At 43.8% G+C, this 20,989-nt stretch overlaps 1 protein-coding gene across 3 annotated transcripts in view; it reads left to right on the top strand.

Moving 5' to 3' along the window:
• The first annotated feature begins 1,444 nt into the window (after positions 1 to 1,444).
• The window catches only part of rgl2 (ral guanine nucleotide dissociation stimulator-like 2), a 39,550-nt gene continuing 20,005 nt past the window's right edge, over positions 1,445 to 20,989 (top strand). The window contains exons 1-9 of one of the 3 annotated variants that reach the window (XM_063199372.1): positions 1,445 to 1,664; positions 2,994 to 3,169; positions 10,795 to 10,842; positions 12,117 to 12,200; positions 14,183 to 14,349; positions 15,996 to 16,052; positions 17,622 to 17,815; positions 19,073 to 19,185; positions 20,238 to 20,453. In XM_063199372.1, coding sequence (XP_063055442.1) covers positions 3,005 to 3,169; positions 10,795 to 10,842; positions 12,117 to 12,200; positions 14,183 to 14,349; positions 15,996 to 16,052; positions 17,622 to 17,815; positions 19,073 to 19,185; positions 20,238 to 20,453 — 1,044 coding nt within the window. In that variant the 5' untranslated portion in view covers positions 1,445 to 1,664; positions 2,994 to 3,004. Of the gene's footprint in view, positions 1,665 to 2,993; positions 3,170 to 7,817; positions 9,502 to 10,794; positions 10,843 to 12,116; positions 12,201 to 14,182; positions 14,350 to 15,995; positions 16,053 to 17,621; positions 17,816 to 19,072; positions 19,186 to 20,237; positions 20,454 to 20,989 lie in introns of those variants that run through there. The other 2 variants (XM_063199373.1, XM_063199374.1) reach the window with 2 other exon arrangements.

Raw genomic sequence — 20,989 nt, forward strand, 5'->3', positions numbered from 1 at the left:
AAAATCGTTGTTTCATAACGTTGAGTGGCTTTGTATTCAATTAATTTACTGTGTTTCTTTTTTCACAGAATAAGCAGATGTGTCTTGCAAGCAAAGTGGTGTATCACACATCAATAAAATTAGGTAGGCCCTACATTTGGATTTGAAAATACTCTTTATTACGCATGATTAGGCTCATACCTCAGCATAGATAGAACAAGCAAGCGCCGTATAGTTGTATATCATTCAGACTCGAGACTTGTAATACGCTTTGTAGACTAACATATTCACGCTCGTTAGCCCACAAGCTGTCTGTCTTAAAATGGCTACTACAATTTGGGCGCGCTGTAGCCTGCAGGCCTAACTTCCTTTTTTCTACACCAGGTGGCGATGACACTCCGCCCACACAGTTCATTAGATTATTGACAGTGTTTGATAACATTTTGGATTCCAAGTTTCAAGCAAAAGTGAAATTGAACTGAGAAAAAACGTTAGGCATAGGCCTACGCCATGTGCGTTGCAGGCGACCATGCTGTCACGTAAAAAGCCAGACCCATAGCCTGTCATTTTCGATTGAAATACTCATGTAGGCCTATAGTTTCTTTTAATATAAAGGACTATATATATATGCCTATATATGTATCTTTTTTTTCGAAAGCAGTTAGATGATGACAAGGTAGGAATGACATGAAAAAATTGATTTGGGCCATACAGAGTGGAAGAAAATATAAGACACCTGCTCAACAACAAGATTGTTCATCATTTATGGATAGAGCGCATTTCCATCTTGCATTTGCCTTTAGGCTACTTCGTTTTTCCGGGTCATCGCGAAACTGAGAGTGTCCTGTCTTTCAAAAATCACATGAAGAAATTAGTCAACTCATCTTTATACCGTACAAGCCTGGTCTGTCCAAAGCTGAAGTGGTCTCACTTTTTTACAACAATGGACAGTGATGATTGAAAAAGTTCCTAAATAGGCCCAAGTCCCACTCAGTTCACAAAGCCACAGGGTAAACTCATAAATCCAGAAATGTTACCCCGGGTTGCCATAGTTTCAGGATGACTATGATCTTTGATAATCACCTCAAGCATGGTCTGTCTAATAATTAATTCACTCCAAAACAATAGCGGTGCTGAATAGTTTTTGTTTTTTTTTCGGCGAGTGCGCGCATGCTTACAACTACCGAGTCTACAATAATAGCACGTGTCTTCTCCAAAACTCTTTATCATTCTAGAATAGGCTAGCCTACTTAACTCTTTTCGGGGTTTAGGCTTATATTATAGGGTGAAATGGTTTGTAGTACATAACTCTCCTACCAAATAGTTTTTTCTGAGTTGCTCTGCCTCAATGCACCAAACGCTTTGAGCACGTAAATGACAGGAACTGCGCCGTCAGAGAGCGAAGGGAGGGAGGGGAGTGTGCAATACACGGATATGTTCAGTTCGCCACTGTAATCACACGATAAAGCTTGACAGGCGACAGAGGGGAGGTAGAGATATGGAGGAGGAGAAACCCCGACTTTAGAGGCATCTGTGAACGAGACCGGATGGACACCGTGGTCGATTAGCAGGTATCATTTTACCCCGGTGGATACCGCAACGCTATGACCGATGCGAATTTTTACGCTCACTGAACCAATATTTCGAGCACATATGACGAAAACGTAGACGGCATACACGGAGTCGTAAGTTATCATATTTCTTTTAAAGATGTTATGTCATCATACATTATTAAATGTAATCGTAAATATTACATTACATTATGAAATGTAAGTTTATCTGTGGCCTGCCATTCGTGGCAATAGCCTGTCTTCGGGTTACTATTACGCTGCAATATTTGGTGACAGTCGTTAGTGTCCACAACTTTGTCATGGTTTTGATGCCAACTTGTAGGGCATTCTGTTGGCTGAAACGATGGATTTGAGGTCAGCCTAATTTTTGAGCAACTGAAATGGAATATTGTAAGACACATTTCGGGCATGACCGACCTACAGTGTTGGCTCACAGTGCGTATTAGACATTCATACGTAAATATGTGTGGTGGTCAGCGGAGGCCATCTCTGGCGATGAATAGAGGCTATTGATACTGGAGTAGCCTAATGATTCAATAAAACTGGATGGGTAAACATGTCCGGAAAACGGAAATACTTCGTTCCAAAACATTTTAAATGGAACAAAACTTGGTTATCATTCATTGGCTGTGTAATCATTCATAACCATGTTTTGAGTTATACTTCTAACAAGTTAAGAAGCTGTGTTCATTGTAAACGACATCCTGTTTCATGCAATGTTGTTGCACTTGGGCAACGTCCAAGATGGAACGAGGCTTCGGGAAGCATGTCTTAGTATTTCAGTAACGGAAAACCTGGCTGGATCTGACCTCCATTTCTGCACCATAAGAAAGTGTCATGATGGGATAGAGAACTCTCTTGCTGTCCTCCTGTGGTTGATGTCTATCTGCACTGTAATCAAAATAACCCTCAGGGGAAGGGGAAGGAGGGGTTGGAATTCAAATTAGAGGGTTTTTTTGCTCAGCAAGGGGAAATGTAAATTGTGTAAACAAATGAGTTGCAGGGTGAAGTGACACTCTGCTGTGAATGTCCAGTACAGTGTCAAGTTTGTAATATGTGGAGGGTGACCGCTCATAGACTCTGAACTGTGTCACACTGACTGCTGCTGCTGCCCAAGGGGTTGTGGTGTACTAAAGTGATCTATAGATTGGTGCCACTCTCTTTTTGATCTAGAGGTCTGATCTTCTCTCACAAATGGAACCTACAGGAATTGATGGATGGCTATCTGAGTAGCTTTGAATGGCATTACTTCAGGAACAGAGATCTTTGCAGCTCAGAGGCTTGCAGCTTAGATTTTCCATTTACCATTTAACCCCAATCATGTATATGTTCTCTCTCTCTCTCTCTCTCTCTCTCTCTCTCTCTCTCTCTCTCTCTCTCTCTCTCTCTCTCTCTCTCTCTCTCTCTCTCTCTCTCCGCTTTTCTCTCTGTCACTGACTATAGCCATCTCCACCATGCTTTCCCGCAACATGCGCACGGCGGCAGTGGACTTGCCTGGGGTGGGATCCAGGGATGTACCCCTCATCGGCTACCGACCCCTGCACCCTGACACAGACCACCAGCCCTGTGATGGGTCAGCCAAAGCAGCAGCAGACGCAAAGTCAAATGACACTACACTGGTAAGCTGTAAACATTTATTATGTATAGCCTAAACCCCCTCTGTAAGCCATGCAAAACCTGGATGGAGCCATTCTGTTACTTACCATTGGTGCACCTGTTGAACATGGACCGTCAAGCTTGTGCAAGACTAACCTTCGCCCCAATTAATGGTGCTCATTCAGAAAGGTGTTGCTGTTCATGTGTCGCTCTGCTTATTACCATGTAAAATAGGTCATTGAGATAGGACACTGGTAATACTGTATTTACATACTTATAACATGGTAATTGTGCAGTTTAGTGATTGTGCAATCATGCTTATACACATGTAAATGATTTATAATTGTATATACAGTAGTGTCTTGTATAGGGCATTATATGGTGTATAGAATATGATGTCTAAGTGCCGTGACTTCAGAGGTATTAAGGCTGTCATCAGGGCTGTAGGGCCTCTGAAAGAGTAAAACGTGGAAGACAGAATGAACAGGGAAGTCGGTCTGCTGAGTCAGGCGTGTGTATTTGTTTTATAAGCTCATCGACGTGGAGCGTATTTACCGTTCGAGCTAGCTGGGTGGGACGCGCTAACAGAGACTATCTTTGTTGTTGAAAGTGTGTGTGTGAGAGAGAGAGAAAGTGAAAGATACAGAGAGAGTGAGAGTGAGAGAAAAATACCACAACAGAGAGTTTGAGTGTCTTTGAAGGGGTAGACCGACTCACCTGTGGCTTCCACTTCCAATATGGGTGAATCACCCTTTGCTTACTGCCACTGCCAGGCCATAAAGCCTCAGCTTATCAACTGTGTCACTGTGTTTATGCTGCTCTGGCCCGTGCTGTAGCATAGTGTCACACACACACACACACATACACACACACACACACACACACACACACACACACACACACACACACACACACACACACACACACACACACACACACACACACACACACACAGCATGGCTCAGGAGCCTTATCTGTGTTGTTTTTCTTTTCCTTCTTTGGCCTTATTGTTATGTCTCCCGGAATAGTAGGTAAATGTTTTGTTTACCTGCTGTAGCCCTATACACTCGTACAGTACATGCTCACTGAAATGTCAGTTGCTAAAGTGAACATAAACAAAAAAGAGGAGAGTGTATTGTTGTTATAGAAGTTCCACAGATATGAAGCCAGCCAACTCTCCACGCTCAACAAGTACCAGCCGAAAGCTGGATTACATACAGTAGCATATTGAGGATGGAATTGAGGATGGAGTGAGACGAGAACGAAAACATTTTAAAAAAAGGATTAACATTGCAAGCAGTAGACATGTAAGCTTTCGGGAGACTTAGAAAGCGCACATGAAACATGACACAAAGGCAGACATTTTGGATGACTAACTGCGGGCCAGTGTGGGCTCGCGTGGATAAAAGCATCAGCTAAGTGTAATGTAAAAATGTGAGAGTGCAGTGTAAGCACAGTGCCTTGCTACTGCTACTGCTACTGCTACTGCTACTGCTACTGCTACTGCTACTGCTACTGCTACTTCTGCTGTCGCTACGGCTGCAGGCTACACCCAGCTGTGTAGACGGGCGCTCATTTAGCACTCTGATTCAAGGACCTAAATAAAGAAGTCACACTGACTCAGGCGGATAGCCCTCACTGTTGTAAGCGCCGTACATGCACACAGACTTTACACACACGCACACACACGCACACACACACACACACACACACACACACACACACACACACACACACACACACACACACACACACACACACACACACACACACACACACACACACGCACACACACGCACACACACACACATACACATACACAAGCGCGGGTACACAAACAAGCGCACAGGCGCGCGTGTACACACACACACAAACACACACACACACACACACACACACACACACACACACACACACACACACACACACACACCCCTCTGCCTGACTCACTGCCTGACTTCTTCGAAGGTCCGTGTTGAATTATGCAGGGGGAGGGGGGGTGCCATGGGGCTTGGTGCTGTAGCCATAGCACACTCGAGCTTTTGTTTCGCCACCCCGAGCTCTGGTGTCACTAGCAACCCACCCCGCGTCACCTCAACCCCAGAGCTGGGTCACAAGTCTCATGTACTGTCGGATGCAATAGACTATGCTACATATGCATGCACACACATGAAGACAGACAGACAAATACACACACAAGCACACACACACACACATCCAAACTCCCACACACATCCTTCTTCAGTCTTTATAGAAGAGATCTGTGTGTGTGTGTGTGTGTGTGTGTGTGTGTGTGTGTGTGTGTGTGTGTGTGTGTGTGTGTGTGTGTGTGTGTGTGTGTGTCCTAGAATGCTTCTCTCAGCCCAGTAGAGTGAGTGAGACAGCCTGGGGGAATATGGGACAACACATGACCCTGTTTTCCGTCACCAGCGCAACCACACACACGCACGCACGTATGCACGTATGCAACCACACAGACACACGCACACATGCCTGCATGCACACACACACACACACACACACACACACACACACACACACACACACACGCGCACACACACACACACACAGTCATTGTCACATACAAATGTAATTCATGCTCCATGACACATATTCCACACACACGTGCACGCACGCAGGCACGCACGTACACACACACACACACACACACACACACACACACACACACACACACACACACACACACACATATACGCACGCGCTATCACTGCCGCACACTATCGCTGTCACACAAATGTAATCCAAACTGCTTCCCATGGTTTTGACGGTTGTGCTTCACATCATTAATGGCGATGCTCAGTTGAGGGCAATGTGTTTGGGTGGGTGTCTCAGGACAGAGAGTGCGTCTACTACACACCATGACAGCATTGGCCTACAAAAGACAAAAGGGGAAGAATGTGAGTTAGAAAAGGATGACACACACAGACAGCCACACACGCACGTACGTACGCATGCACACACACTCGTGCGTGCACGCACACACACACACACACACGCTCACACTCTCACGCACGCACGTACGTACGCACACATGTGTGTGCATGCACGCACGCACGCACGCACACACAGACACACACACATGCACATAAAGACAATACCATCACACACATATGTACACGTGCAGTGCACACTCGCAAACATACACAAACTACAAACACATGACAATTCATTCACTCATACAGAGACACAAACATGCACATAAAGAGCCCACCACTTGCGTTCATAAATACAGTACATACAGAAATGTACATAGACATACATACTATATATAGATGCGTACATACATAGATGTGTACAAACATAGATGTGTACATACATACATACATACATACATACATACATACATACATACATACATACATACATACATACATACATACATACATACATACATACATACATACATACATACATACATACATACATACAGTACATACATACATACATACATACATACATACATACATACATACATACATACATACATACATACATACATACATACATACATACATACATACATACATACATACATACAGTACATACATACATACATACATACATACATACATACATACATACATACATACATACATACATACAGTACATACATATGTGCACTGCACACACACACACACACACACACACGCACACGCACACAGACACACAAAGAAATAGAGGAATTGTGTGTTCAACCAGGAAGAGAGACAAGGGCATGAGAAGAGTAGAAGCGGAGAGAGAGAGAGAGAGAGAGAGAGAGAGAGAGAGAGAGAGAGAGAGGGAGAGAGAGAAAAGAGAGGGAGAGGAAAGAGAGAGAGAGAGAGAGAGAGAGAGAGAGAGAGAGAGAGAGAGAGAGAGAAGGGAAGGGAAGGAAGATGTTGGTGCGCCACAGGAGGAGGAAAAGAAAAAAAAACATGTTAGAGAGAAACAGCTGAAGACAAAGGCCGTCTTTAAATAAACCTGCTCTAAGATGTATTTATGGGCGTCCTGCAAAAAATAGGACATTCGTTCAAACGTGCAAACAAACGTGGTAAGCGGTGACAATAAATACGTCCATTACAGCTCACGGCTCATATTGTGTTACCCAAACCCCTGAGGCTCTTAAAAAAAAAAAACAAGAGGCCGCTTTGGAAATCCCAGACAAAAGCGACTTCAACATTGAGATGTATGAGTGAACAGCATGAAAAACAGAGGCCTGAGACGGAGATTCAAAGGTCTCTTTCCTGTTTATTTTTCTCTGCGTCTTTCTTCCCCTTGCAAGCCTGGCGAAACTGTTTAGGGATGTGGACCACAGGGGAACCACAGCGAGTTCCCCCTGAGGGGCTGAGGGAAGGGGCAGGCGGGTAGGGCTGGTGAGGGTGGTGGGCATGGTGGTGGTCAAGCCTGCCAACAGCAGGGTGGAACGAATGGGTCAGTTGTCACGGGCCCAGTGAGAGAGGGCCCAGAATTGGGCACCCAATACATTGTATGCATTGAGAGGGGAGGCCCTTTCAGATGATTTTGCCCTGGGCCTGGTCAAAGCTGTCCCAGGCCTGGTGTAGGATGATGGGGTCAGTGTTTGAGGGTGGGTGTATTGGGTGGGCAATGTGGTGGTGGAAGTGGTGGAGGAGGTGGTGGTGGGGGTATGACTAAAGACGTGGCCCGTGTTTGAGGGAGGGTGGCGCAGATGGCAGCCATGACCTGGTACAAGTGTATCCTGTTTCCTGTGTTTGTCCACTCTCATTACGGGCTTCCTGCAGAGCGCAGTGCAGTGGCGGACAGAGGAGCAGAAAAGAGAGGAGAGGAGAGGAGAGGAGGTGAGAACAGAGGAGAAGAGAGCAGGGCAACAAGGGTGGGGGGCAGGGGGGTGACTACAAAGGAGAGACGAGCGTTGAAAGCAGTGTAGTCTTGCGATAGAACAAGGCTTGGAGAAGATGAAATGTTTAAGAAGTAACTTTGTGCAACCTGTGTCGAAGTATTTAACTAGAAAAGTGCTCCGAGAGTGCACCTCGGCCCTCTGGTGGAAAGAAACACACGCGCACCGCGAATGCACAAACCAACAAACAGAAGTACAGACGAACACTCGAACGATCACATCACGTCCTTGGCGGAGGTAGCAAGAGGGACATTTTGCCATAATTTGCCTCTAGCACATATACAGTAACTGTCAAACAGTAATTTACTTCAGAGCTGCTTATTCTTGCCTGTCACCCTTGTTGTCACCCAGCTTGGGGACGCAATACCCACTTGCCAAAAAACATGTATTAACATGTAACAATCCACAAACTGACGTTTCATTATGTTTAAGCCATGAAGCAAAAATAAATTCTTCAAGGAGCATCTTATTCCTGTTTCAGTATATTGAGAAGCAACCTGATGACTGAAATATAATTTAAGTAGACAGTGTGCTCTGTTCAACTGTGTGTTGGCCAAGTACAAATTTGTAGTAGGCAAGATGAGATATAGTATGTATCTTCTAGTCATGGAGACTACAGTGTAAAACATTGCAGCCAGGTAAACGCAAAAAGGTAAGTTGCCTTGCTGCTTTAAGTTTATAAGTTAACTCAACTCGAGCCTTTCTCAAACTTGGGGTCTGATCTACATGCAAGTTTGTTAGTGAAATTGAGCTCAATATTTATAGTTCATTATGTTGTATTGTCTTGAGTAAGTCCTTTTGTTTATTTGTCAACAGCGTTTAAGCAGTTGATGGGTAAACACCGTGTGGGGTGTTGGACATACCCTGGCCAGATCCACACTCCGCTCAGTAAACCCTTGTGTTTTCTGCTGCTCTATAGAAATAGGTCAAACAGGTTTAGCAACACTGGTCAGTGAATCAGTGGGTTGTAACCTATGGGTGAGAAGAAACAGAGAGAGAGACAGGGGAAAAGAGACGTAGGGAGAGACAAAGAGAGAGAGAGATAGAGAGAGAGAGAAGGAGTGCAAGTGCTGAAAAGGTCGAGAGCTGAACAGAATCATCAATGTCCAATAGCTGCAGGCTATTCTGGCTGTTGCTTGTGATGGGTGTGTCTTCGCCACATGACACCACAGGGGAGGGGCTAGAGCAAGCAACCGCCTCAGGTGTGTTTGAACACTTCAAAACACACAGACACAAGCACACACAGCAACTGAAAGAACCTGACCAGGAGGGAAACACAAGACAGAGAAAAAGGGGGCCACCAAACGTGGCTCGGAGGTGAAGAGGCAAGACAAGAACGAATAAGAGTGGAGGGAGAATAAGAGTCTGTTGCGGCCAGATGTCAGGATCTGAGGCAAGCGCTCAAGTCTCTAGATTCACTGCGTAACCAGGAAGCCAGCTGCTCCTCCTGCTTCTGTCTGGACTTGTAGGGTGCACAAGGTATCGTTATGTTTTTTGGCACTCGCAGTCTCTCTGTCATTGTGTACTGTACTTGTTAGAATGTGCTAAAACAAAACGCAAACTTAAGTCTCTTGTTGCAGCAGTAGCTTCTCTCACTATGTGAGGAGGAGGTGTTTTTGTGTGTGTGTGTTTAAATTCTCCTTCAGCTGATTATGAGTGTAGCTTGCATGTCATCCAAAGGTTTTTTTTTTCTGGGTGTGAAGCAGAGAGTGTGTGGATATGAATCAGGGACTTGTGGAGTTTAGCTACTCCAGTCGGTTGTGGTCACTTTTCTTTACAGTAACGCACTCATAACGACTGTTCTCTTTGGATTTTAGCTTTATGAGTAACAGTATTTGCGTTTTGTTTTTTTCTTGCTGGTCATTTGCATTATTACTTGTTGATTAAACCCTTAAGACACGGCTTTATACATTTGTTGTTACCAGTATGGTAATGACCAAGTCGTGGTGCATTACTAAAGGGCCTGTGTTGTGTCATAGTATTGTAGTGCTATGGTAGTTATATTTCAATAACTATTACAGCGTACCACTGGAGGTACGGCGCGCATTAAGGGGCTACAAGTGGGCAAACCATCCACCTTAAAACCATCGCACTTACAGTGTAGTGTTCATCCTTACAGTGTAGTGTTCATCCTACTTGTGGATCCTGCTATAGCCTGAGGCTCTGGTGGTGCCATGTGTGTTGGTATTTGCATGCTGGGTGTTGGAATGGGGCTAGATGCTTGAGGGTATAGGGCATGAGCACAGCAGTGTCGCTACGAGCGAGGGAGAAGCGCTCGTCAGCCAGCCAACGTGATGTCATGGGTTTGGGCACCCTGGACCTCCTCATGCATGTTTCATGGTGGAAAGTCTCGCTCAGAAGAACGGATGCCTGTCACAGTAGACGTTTGAGATACGTGTTGTTGGCACATGGACGATTGAAGTCGTCTTTGAATGGGAATGGGAACAGTTTGTCATTTTACCCATAGACTTTGGGAAAATTGATGTGGTTACAGAAGCGCTACACAAGCTTTTTGACATTAGTTGTGATCAATGCATTGCACTCATTTTTGAATGTAAACATGAACTGATTGTACTTGAGGAGCTTTACCTAATTGAAATGTAACTTATGCCTGGGAGTGGTTTTCATTATCAGTGGCACGCATGTATATTCCATTTCAGCTGTGTGGTACATTTTTGGTCTTGTTTACTTTACGTTTGTGTGTTAATTTAACCAAGGTCTATCACCTCATCAGTCATCATTCTCAATATACCTTTTCCCACTGCTTCATAGGTGGAGCCTTTACCCATGAAAACAACGTGGTATTGCCCACTAGACCTGGTAAGCCCTCTTCTTCTGTTTCAAAACACATCCCCCCACCCCCACCCCCCACCCTCCAATGTTTGTGGCCTCTCCGCCACAAGACGGCGTCACATGTCCTTCATATCTGAAATGAGCGACCGTACTCCGCCAATAAGGCTTTTGTCCAGAGAGCCACAGTACCACCGAGGCCCCTCAGAAGCACATGAATGCTGTGATGGTCTTCCTGGCTAATGGCATTACCTCAGCACAGCAGCGTATAATGCATACTGCATGGCCACGCACACATACAGTCTGTATGCATCTGTCTGCTATGCTAAATGCCAAGAGTAGGCCTTTGTGTAGTAGGTAAGCACTTTGCATTTTTTTTAAACAAAATAGAGCACAAATAGAGAAACAATTGCAAGCCTGCTTTTAGTAGGCATCTCCTGACATACAGTGCTATTATGCTTGCAACATGGTGTGTGTGTGTGTGTGTGTGTGTGTGTGTGTGTGTGTGTGTGTGTGTGTGTGTGTGTGTGTGTGCGTGCGTGCGTGCGTGCGTGCGTGCGTGCGTGCGTGCGTGTGTGTGTGTGTGTGTGTGGACAAATGTTCTTTCTTGTATTCATTTTGTATGTATGCTTTTGAATCCCTTTTAAGAATATTTAGTTTAGCCATAACACACTCTTTTCCGTCAGTGGAACTATTCATGGAGAAGGCTTTACTGCCATACACCTCTACAACATTACTGTCTTTAGTAATACATTACGACTTGATTATTGCCATGTAACAAACATCTCATAACAGGAGCTATAACAGTTAATAGTTACAACAGTTTTTACTAGACACTTCACTCTGTCTCTTTAGCCAACTGTCAGTATTGCGCATGAGACTTCCTGCATCTCAGGAGTCTCGCCCTCTGAACTTTTCATTTCTTCCTGTGACTACCTTGCCAGGTCAGTAGGAGGGTTATGGCACGATAGTGCCATATTGCAGTACATAACATCTGCTTGCAACATGTGAACTGAATCACCATTATTCATACAGTCGCCTGCTCCACGTTCCAACATGCCACATGTTTAAGGTGGTTGATTTATAGTGGAAATAGTTTTACAGTTAAGCGGTTAAGAAATCAAGCCTCATTGTAGCTGTAACCTGTTATTTGAATTGAATTATAGAGACTATACATGAGAAATACTTTTAGCAATGTATTGGAAGTGTTAAGTCCATAACAGTGCGGCTTAAGTCCATATCAGTGTTGTTTTAAACATTTTGGCCTATAAGATGTAATAACATGTGAATCCCTCTTCCTGCAGGCGACTGTGTCTGAGGAGGAGGAAGATGGCCTCATATACACTGTGGTAGTGAAGCAGCAGCATGGCACGTCGCCTGGCCCCCTGGTAAGCCAGTCAACAACACAGACCATGCTGATACCATACATCTGTCAGGGATGATGATGATGATGATGATGATGATGATGATGATGATGATGATGATGATGATGATGATGATGATAATGCCGCCTCTGTACTTAGGCACGACTATTTTGCCCAAGAATGGATTTCAGGGTTTTCTACCTTCCATCTGATCCTCCTCCTCCTCCTCCTCCTCCTCTTCTTCTTCTTCTTCTTCTTCTTCTTCTTCTTCTTCTTCTTCTTCTTCTTCTTCTTCTTCTTCTTCTTCTTTCATTGAGGTTGGCAACCAGCTTAGTTGGTTCATTGAGTTTTCTGCCATTGGCATGGTTGACTTTTGCTGACTCTTTGGCCAATCAACAGACAGAGTTTTTGCTTGTTTTTTCACGTTATTTAGGTGGCAGCCATATTTAGTTTGGGGGAAAACTCTGTCCCCATTGAGACTGATGTAAAGAAAAACACTTAATGCAAAATATGGCACACAGTCTTGGTTTGCCAGCTTTGATATTTCATGAGATGGGAGAGATCGTGAGCGTTGAGCTAAATCTTTCCTCCCATAGGCACTAATGTAATTGTTTTCCCCATTTCAAAATATGTTGGGAGGATGAAATTACTCTTTCTTTTGGACAAAATTCACTCACACCTTGAAAGTGAGTTTACGTCCTACAGGCCTAATCCTTAATGCTTACCCACACAAGAACAGGGCTTCTAGATAGCATTAGCCACATTGAGTGGCTTTCTATTTTGCTCGTCTGACCCCAAGGTACTTATCTGCATTCAGATAAACAAAATGCACATAAGTAGCTTCAATTTGCAACATGTTCCCGCTCATCGCCATGAAGCAAGCAACAGGAATGCTTTTGGAGTTCGTAAACATTTCACCCGCCACCGAAAGCAGTATCGTCGCTTACAGCCAAACTGCTTTGGCTAACATTATCTGCATGAATGAGAATCTCAACAGACACCAACTCTGTGTGGTTTCCATGGACGGCTGCACAGTTATAGTCAGCTGTGCTGGGAGTGAAAAGCCTCCTCTACCCCAGTACCATGTACGCCTAATGACTGGCACCAATCTAATTAACTTTTAATTACTCAGACAGGTGTCCTGTTCATCAGGCCCATAGGTAAGGGAAGCCATGCTCATGGAGCTGAGAAAATACATGGGTTCTATATTTTTGTTTTAACCTGCTCGATACTAGCAGCGCACAACTAAACCTCTGATTGTTGGAAACCGCTGTCGGTCAAAACATTTGCTCACGTGGTTGGCTGCCAGTGTTTTGCCCCTCCTCACAACATTGTGTTTACAAACACTGTGAACCCATGTATAAGTGGGTTGCTGTCCAACTTGTCATGTTTTAAGTTCAAATGAAACACCCAAACAGGACATTGTTGTATTCCTATGCCCTAATAATCCAGGCACTGGTGTGTAGTATTTTTGTGTAGGCGAATATCTGTGAATGTTCATATCTGATGTGAATGAGACGAATGGGAAGCCAGCGAGTGTCATCGCGCCCGAGAAATAGAAGCCTTTGGCCCGCAGCACACACATTGCTAATGGACGCCAAGTGCTGACTACTCACAAAATGGCTTTCAGTAGCAACAGCGGTGCCAGAGTCTGAATGCCATTACTGCAGCTGAGAGAAGGGGTCAGTGAGTTTGAGGGTGAACACAGGGGAGATAAGCATGTCTGCCACAGGATGAAAGACCAAATCGGAAGGATATGGAAAGTGTTGGTGGATCAATTTTTCTGGAGGGCTTTCATGCTCATGGGATTGACTACAATACATCATAACTACATACCTACATTACATCATAACTACATTATTATGATATTGCCAAGAGTCCTGATTAAAACATGGTCATCAACATTTTGGTGACAATATTATTTAAAACAGGGGCTCTTAATGAAAAGTTTGTTTCAACAAGTCAACTTACGCTTCTCTGTGCTTTTGGTCCTTTTGTTGCGGCAGGTCCCCAGGTTGCGTTCGCGCTGCGTGAAGGCAGGCACGGAGGAGAAGCTGGTGCTTCACCTGCTGCATGCCTTCTCCATGGGGGACTCCTCCTTCGTCTCCATCTTCCTCTCCACCTACCGCTCCTTCACCACCACACAGAGGGTGCTCAGCATCCTGGCCGACAGGTAAGAGGCAAAAGATCGACATACAGTAAGGGCACATTTAAACAAGCTCATTCTACACCATTCAGACCCAGTCTCAAACGTCAGGAATATCTGACTGCAATAATGGACTGGTACACAGGAAAAAAACAGGGTACCCTATTCTGAGAATATATTGGTTCCAATCAATTTAATGTTAATTCAGCTCTTATTTAACACTGTTTTAGAGCATACATTTCAAAGTGTACTTCTCAGAATCTTCTCAGAATAAGGTTGAATTAACACTGCATTTTTTACTGTGTATGGGAGAGAGATGTTCTATGAAGCGAGCTGAAAGCTAAGTCAGTTGCGTAATCTACGTATATCAGGTTTCTAGCCAAGTCAGTAGCCTTATCGTGGTATCCTGGTATTTTACCGTACAGACAGTAAAATACCAGTGTTATTTTAACTCTTGCAGAGTTGTAATTCGCTCCAAATCAGATAACATTTTGTCCCACTCAAAAATAGTGTTAATTTTACACTTTGGTCTGTGTAACATTTTCAAAGTTAGTTGTATCCTTATTTAATTCGTTAGTTGAGGGTTAATAATGTCCCACGCTGAGCGCTTCTACAATAGATGGCATCTGATACACATGCACACATTTGTGTCTGTGTGAAATGCTGTCAGGATTGGACCGGGCCCGGGCTGGGGCTGAATTCTGCTGGGCTAGGGCCTTGCCAGGTCTTCGCTTTCATTCGTAATTTCTAATACAGCTCCACATCACACGTCTCACAATTCTAACTTTAAGACTGTGAAGGGAAAGGGAAAACATAAGTGGTATTCTACTATGGTGTGAAAATCCATTACTTTTTTTTAGACTTTTTGGAAAAGGCAGGCCTCCCTTGAGATGGGAGACGAGAGCGTAGGGACTCAGTTAGCAGAATGGGAGACTGAGGATGAAGATCTGACATGGACAGTCTGAGTGTTAAAAATGTGCAGAAGTGCATACACAAGCACAGTCTGTGTCTGAGGTGTTGGCATTAAGAGCTGAAATGCTACTGTAACATGTCTTCATAGCATTCAAGGAGACAGACTCAAGCATCAGTCTGTCTACTCTCAAACTGCAAGATTTACTGCATTGGAAAGTCACAAAGACTTAGTTGAGTTAAAGCATGAGGAGTTCAAACTATTTGACTGTCCTCTGTATTTTAAATATCAGCAAGAAAACAAAACTAAAAACAGGATACGCTGTAGGTGAGAAAAGTACTCTAAAATGTTTGCACATGGCAACAGGTAATGTAGGGTTGGCACATGGGAGCTGTTTTTAAGTTCTTACCTTGACTATTAATCTCTGCATGGGATCTCTGTAGGGGCTAGTAAGGCCAATCTCCAGGAAAGGCTTGCTAAAAGCATTTACAGTCACTTCCTCTGAACTTTGGGCACAAAGACAAGGCTCCACAAGAGCTACTGTATTTACCTCAATTGACCTGTTGTCACAATTTCTTTTTTCCAAGTCACACTCTTACTTATTTTAACCTAAAAGGCATTTGTGTTGTTTGTGTGTGATTCAGCTGATGAAAAGTAGCCATTGTGCTAATCTTGTCATTTTTACATGTATGGATTTTCAAATAGAAATTATCATTAATATGCACGGTCCCCCAAAAAAGCCATTTCCACTTTCACATTTCAGATTGGAGAACCCACCTGGAGAGAGTAAGAGGACCCAGACCAGGCAGGCTTTCAACAAGTACGTATGTCCTGCAGGATGATTTCCACCATTACAGTCACACCGAGCGAATTAGGAACATCAAGAAACATCAAGGAAAAGGTTAAACATGTCACCCATGATGTTGCATCTGTTGTACCTGTGTGAATCTGACTCTAAAGGGGAAATAAGTGTACATAGCTTGCATTAAATCATTGTTAATTCTACTGAATATTGTGTCGTTATCAACACTGGAATGTGTTGCTCATCGTTCTACTAAATGGAAATTACACTGGCCATCTGCAGAGTTGTCACTGTTAGTGAGCAAGTTTACTCTGGAATATTGACACCCCATTTTGCACTGTCTACTGACAAAATATAGAGTTGTATGGACGGCATGCTGCTTGGAAAAAATATAGGATGCATTCAGATGCATACTATATACTATTTCTGGCCCTTGGGGTGTTTTTGCCCACAGGGATTTGATTATACACTTACTAAATCAGTTTAATACGCTAGCTTCTTATCTATAGTAAGTCCTGTTCACTGGTTTTACTTTAATAAGTAGTCAGCTTTGTCAACAGTCCAGTTCAATGTAATTAGGGAAGGTTACATACAGTAGCTGTAATTTGGAGAGCTAAGCCAGGAATAAACCTCCCGATTTTTTTACCTAAATTCTGAATCAGTGAAACCAGGTCAATGGTAGGCAGCCTGTCTGATGTAGCTGAGGTGCTCTCTCTGCCCTCATTTACAACTATGACTCATCATGCGTGTATGGAGATTCAAAGCTTCCTTTACATTTATTTGAATATCTGGGGGTTTCAGCGTGCTGACTACTGTAGCTTGAGGGTAGTGACGTAGGACTTGTAACCACCCTTCCAAATTCCACAAATTCCACGGCCTGAGGAGTGTTTATCCAAATGTAGGTTCCAAATGTAGAATCACGTGACGTCACTGTAGCTTTGCGCTGCCATTTTGGAGACCGCCATGACTGTGTTACCATGGAAACTATACACAGAGAGAAATATGGATATAATCTGTTCCTAACTTGCCTCTTACCACCCTCCCATTGCTGTAATAATCCAATTACATACATAGTGATAAATATACCAGTGTTAATATAGCACCTTTTAAGATATCATTTGGTCCCACTGTGATCATTTAACTATTTGGCAGTGTGACATTTTCAGAGTAAATTCCACTCAACATTGTGTAAACATTAAGACCTGCAGAGTTCAAATTACACTGGCAACCTCCAGTTGAATTTTACATTGACTTTTTACTCAACTGCAAGAGTAATGTGACTCTACAGTGTTGCAAATATTCAATGTGGAATTATCTAAATTAGTGTTTCTCAATGGGGGCTCTACAGCCCCCATCAGGGTTCAGGGAGCTCTTGTGGGGCATTGAGAAAGAGACAGCTAAATTGCAATTGGGGGCTATTAGTCTATTTTTTTATTTAATACTAATTGGGGCGTTGACAGGCTTATGACGAGGTAAAGGGATTGTTTGTTCAAAAAAGGTTGGGAACCACTGATCTAAATTAACTCTGAGATATTGATAACCTTTTTTGTAATTGTGAATTTAATTCCTCTGTCCGCCATCCCGCAGGGCCGTGTGTACCGTCTTCAGTACGTGGCTGACGGAGTACCCCGAGGACTTCCGTTCCCTGGGGGACCCCTCGTGCCTGCTGCGCCTGGCGCCCATGCTCCCCACTGACCCGGCGGGGGCCGAGCTCAAGGCCCGAATCCTACGAGTGGCCGAGGAGGTCAGCGAGAGGCAACTTCTCCCCGACGCACCCAGAGGTGAGAGTCAAAACAATAAGCTGTTTTTTTTCTTAATTCTGGTTAGAGTAGGGAGAGCACCGCAAACAGTCAACACACTTGTTATGATCTGGCACAACACAGCTAGCCGTCTTACATTGCATTCTCTACTACTCTCTCCTCTGCTTTACCCTACTCTCGGTCTAACAGTGCTGCTTGCATTTGGCCCTGTTAGTCAGTTAGGCCATCTCCAGTCATGAATGACTAGCAGCCAATGTAGGTTAGAACTAAGTAGGAATTTCTTTACTCCCTAGGCAGGAGAGGAATGCATGTAAAACCATGTCAGCGCTGCTAATAAGTTCAAAATAGTGTTTCCCCTCATTAACACAATTGAAAGGCGTGGAAAGAAGGCCTCACGACTGGCATTTAAACCATTTATCCACACAGACATCATACCTCAGTGTGTAGTACAATACTGAACTGCTGTGTGTGTCCTGCAGATTCTTACAGTTTGCTTCTTTATTAAATGCCCAAAACCAGCGTGCGGTGGTGCAATTTACAGGTCTCTTTACAAATGGGCGTGAACGATGAGGAACTGGCCATGACGCAACAACATGGTGATGCAAGTGTACCAGACGTTGCGTTGTATTTTCATCAATCTGTTTTTATTCTGAAGAAGAGACAAAATACATTGCTGAGGAAGGACGTCCACGGCACCAGCCCTTATACTTCCAAAACGAACTGAAAGATACCAGTGTTTTGCTCCCATAACCACCTGCACTCTTAAAGGGCCAGCGCAGTATTTCATCACCAATATACACAGTGGCAAGTGGAAGAAAATAAGCCTGTTACACAAGGTTGTGAAAAAGTTCACTTCACACTGTCAAGAACAGATCTATTCCATCAAACACCCTGAACACCTAAATCACCAGAGGCCTCGTGAATGCTTTTTGAAACCTTTTCTGCTTTTAGTTACTGAAAGACTTTGCAAATGCATCAAGTAGCTGTAGCGTCTTTGCGCAGATGGGCCCGCTGGCAGGCCCGTTCAGTCTTTGCTGACAGCACTCCACTGCCGTACATCATAACAGCATTGCAATGACATTACTGAGACCCTCAAAGTAACATTTTTTTTATCAAACTATGTGGTCATAACAATTATGGTGACAGTAAGGTTATAACATAGGCTCTGTGCAAAGGGGTTAACGAAGTGAACTGTCTCCTGTATAAAAACTGAATGAGGCATGTTATTGTGGAGTCTTTCCGTTTCCTAAGCGGACTGCCTGATGTCCTTTGTTCCAGACAGGGGTTTCTCTGTGAGTTCCATCGGAGGCGACAGGACGTTATTCGATGCTGCTCTCATCCTGGGCTTCCCCGCCAGCTTAATCGCCGAGCAGCTCACCAAGATCGAGACAGTGAGTCCAAGACAAGACACACATTAGTCACATCACTGGAAACTACACAGACCAATAACAATTCAACATGCATAAATTGTGTGCCATGTGCATACTTTACATGCTTTTTTACCCAATGCATTGTTTAACCGTTTTTGCTGGTTGGTTGGTTTGGTCAGTTATTGGCCTGTTACCAACTCAAAATAGACAGTTTGATAAATGAAGATTACGCCCAGAGTGTTCTTTTAGTTTATTTCAGTTTAAGATTGCAATCAATATTGCTAATTCTTGCCATTGTATTCCACTGAATATTTGTTTGAAATTACTTTATTCTATCTTTACAGTAAAATGTTTGCATTTATGCACAATGTATGGAAGATTGTATGTATAAAAATTCTTTATACATGCAAGTATCTTCCAGACATTATGTATAAAACGCAAACTTTTTCTTCATAGTGTTGTTATTATTATCTCTGTGTTTAAGTGTCATGTTGTTGTCAATTTGTCTTTCCCAGCTGGGGATCAATATATAAATCCATTAGCAAACTTTCGAATCTCTGTAGCCATTCTCCATTTTTGTCTGTTATTCTAGACCGGCATGGAAATGCTGCTGGTGATATTTTTGCAGTAATTAGAAATTCTTCATTACTGAGCTCTTCGCTGTTGAAAGCTTAGCATAATACTGCGTTAGCAAACTGATTTGTGTGCTATTTGGCCATCTGTTCACTACAGCTCAGTCTCTAGACAACTTTGCACGCAATAAGAATTAAAAGCTCTTGCTGTTTTTTGTGCATATCTCTCTGTCTGTCTCCTCACCTTCTTTTTCTCTACTTTTCTCTCACGCTCACTCTCTGTCTCTGTCTATCTCTCTCACTGTCTTTATCTCTCTCTCTCTCTCTCTCTCTCTCTCTCTCTCTCTCTCTCTCTCTCTCTCTCTCTCTCTCTCTCTCTCTCTCTCATTCTTTTCTTTTCTCTCTGTCTTTGTGTCTCTGTCTCTCTCTCTCTCCTGCACCTACCCTCCCCCTCGTGTCTGTCTGTCTGTCTCTCTCCATCCCTCTCTCCTCCCATCTCAGGAGCTGTTCCTGCAGCTGGTGCCGTACCACTGCCTGGGCTCCCTGTGGTCTCAGCGGGACAAGAAGGGGCGTGAGGGCCAGTGCTGGTCCGTGCGGGAGACGGTGCGGCAGTTCAACCGGCTGGCCAATGCCGTCAGCGCCTCCTGTCTGTGGAGGACCGACCTGCGCGCTCAGCAGAGAGCACGCCTGGTGGAGAAGTGGATCTGCGTGGCAGAGGTTTGCAATATTGATCATGCCAATCAGAGCCAAATTAGTGCACAGTATAGATATGGTTAGATGTGGCTCCCCTTATTGGCCATAAGTGAAAATGTGCAGAATTATGACAAGATGTAATATGGAAAAAAAATGTCATGTTGAGTATAGTTGGTAGACATGTTATCTTTAATTCCTAACTGCCTCCAGGGGCAACACTTAGCCTTTCCGGTTCGTGATCCGGATCACCACCAGAATTGAATCACTTGTTCCTTGGGCCATTATCAACAAACCCATTTGTCCTAATCCGATGATTGTTTTTTGAGTTCTGCATGACAGAATAATAACTGTTGTTGTCTACTTGTTAACTCTCAACTACAATTTGGTAAGAATTTGTGAACTGTTGCATTATTAGTGAAACATGTTCAGAGAGACATGTGAGCACCCATCAGACAAACCGCAAACATCTGCCCGGACGTATAGATTAGACAAAGTCTACACAAACGGAAGCACAAATGACAACAAACGGTGGCTGTAAGAGCAGTAGGCTTAACCCAGTC

This window comes from Engraulis encrasicolus, chromosome 5 (genome assembly GCF_034702125.1).
Source record: "Engraulis encrasicolus isolate BLACKSEA-1 chromosome 5, IST_EnEncr_1.0, whole genome shotgun sequence".
Lineage (NCBI taxonomy): Eukaryota > Metazoa > Chordata > Actinopteri > Clupeiformes > Engraulidae > Engraulis > Engraulis encrasicolus.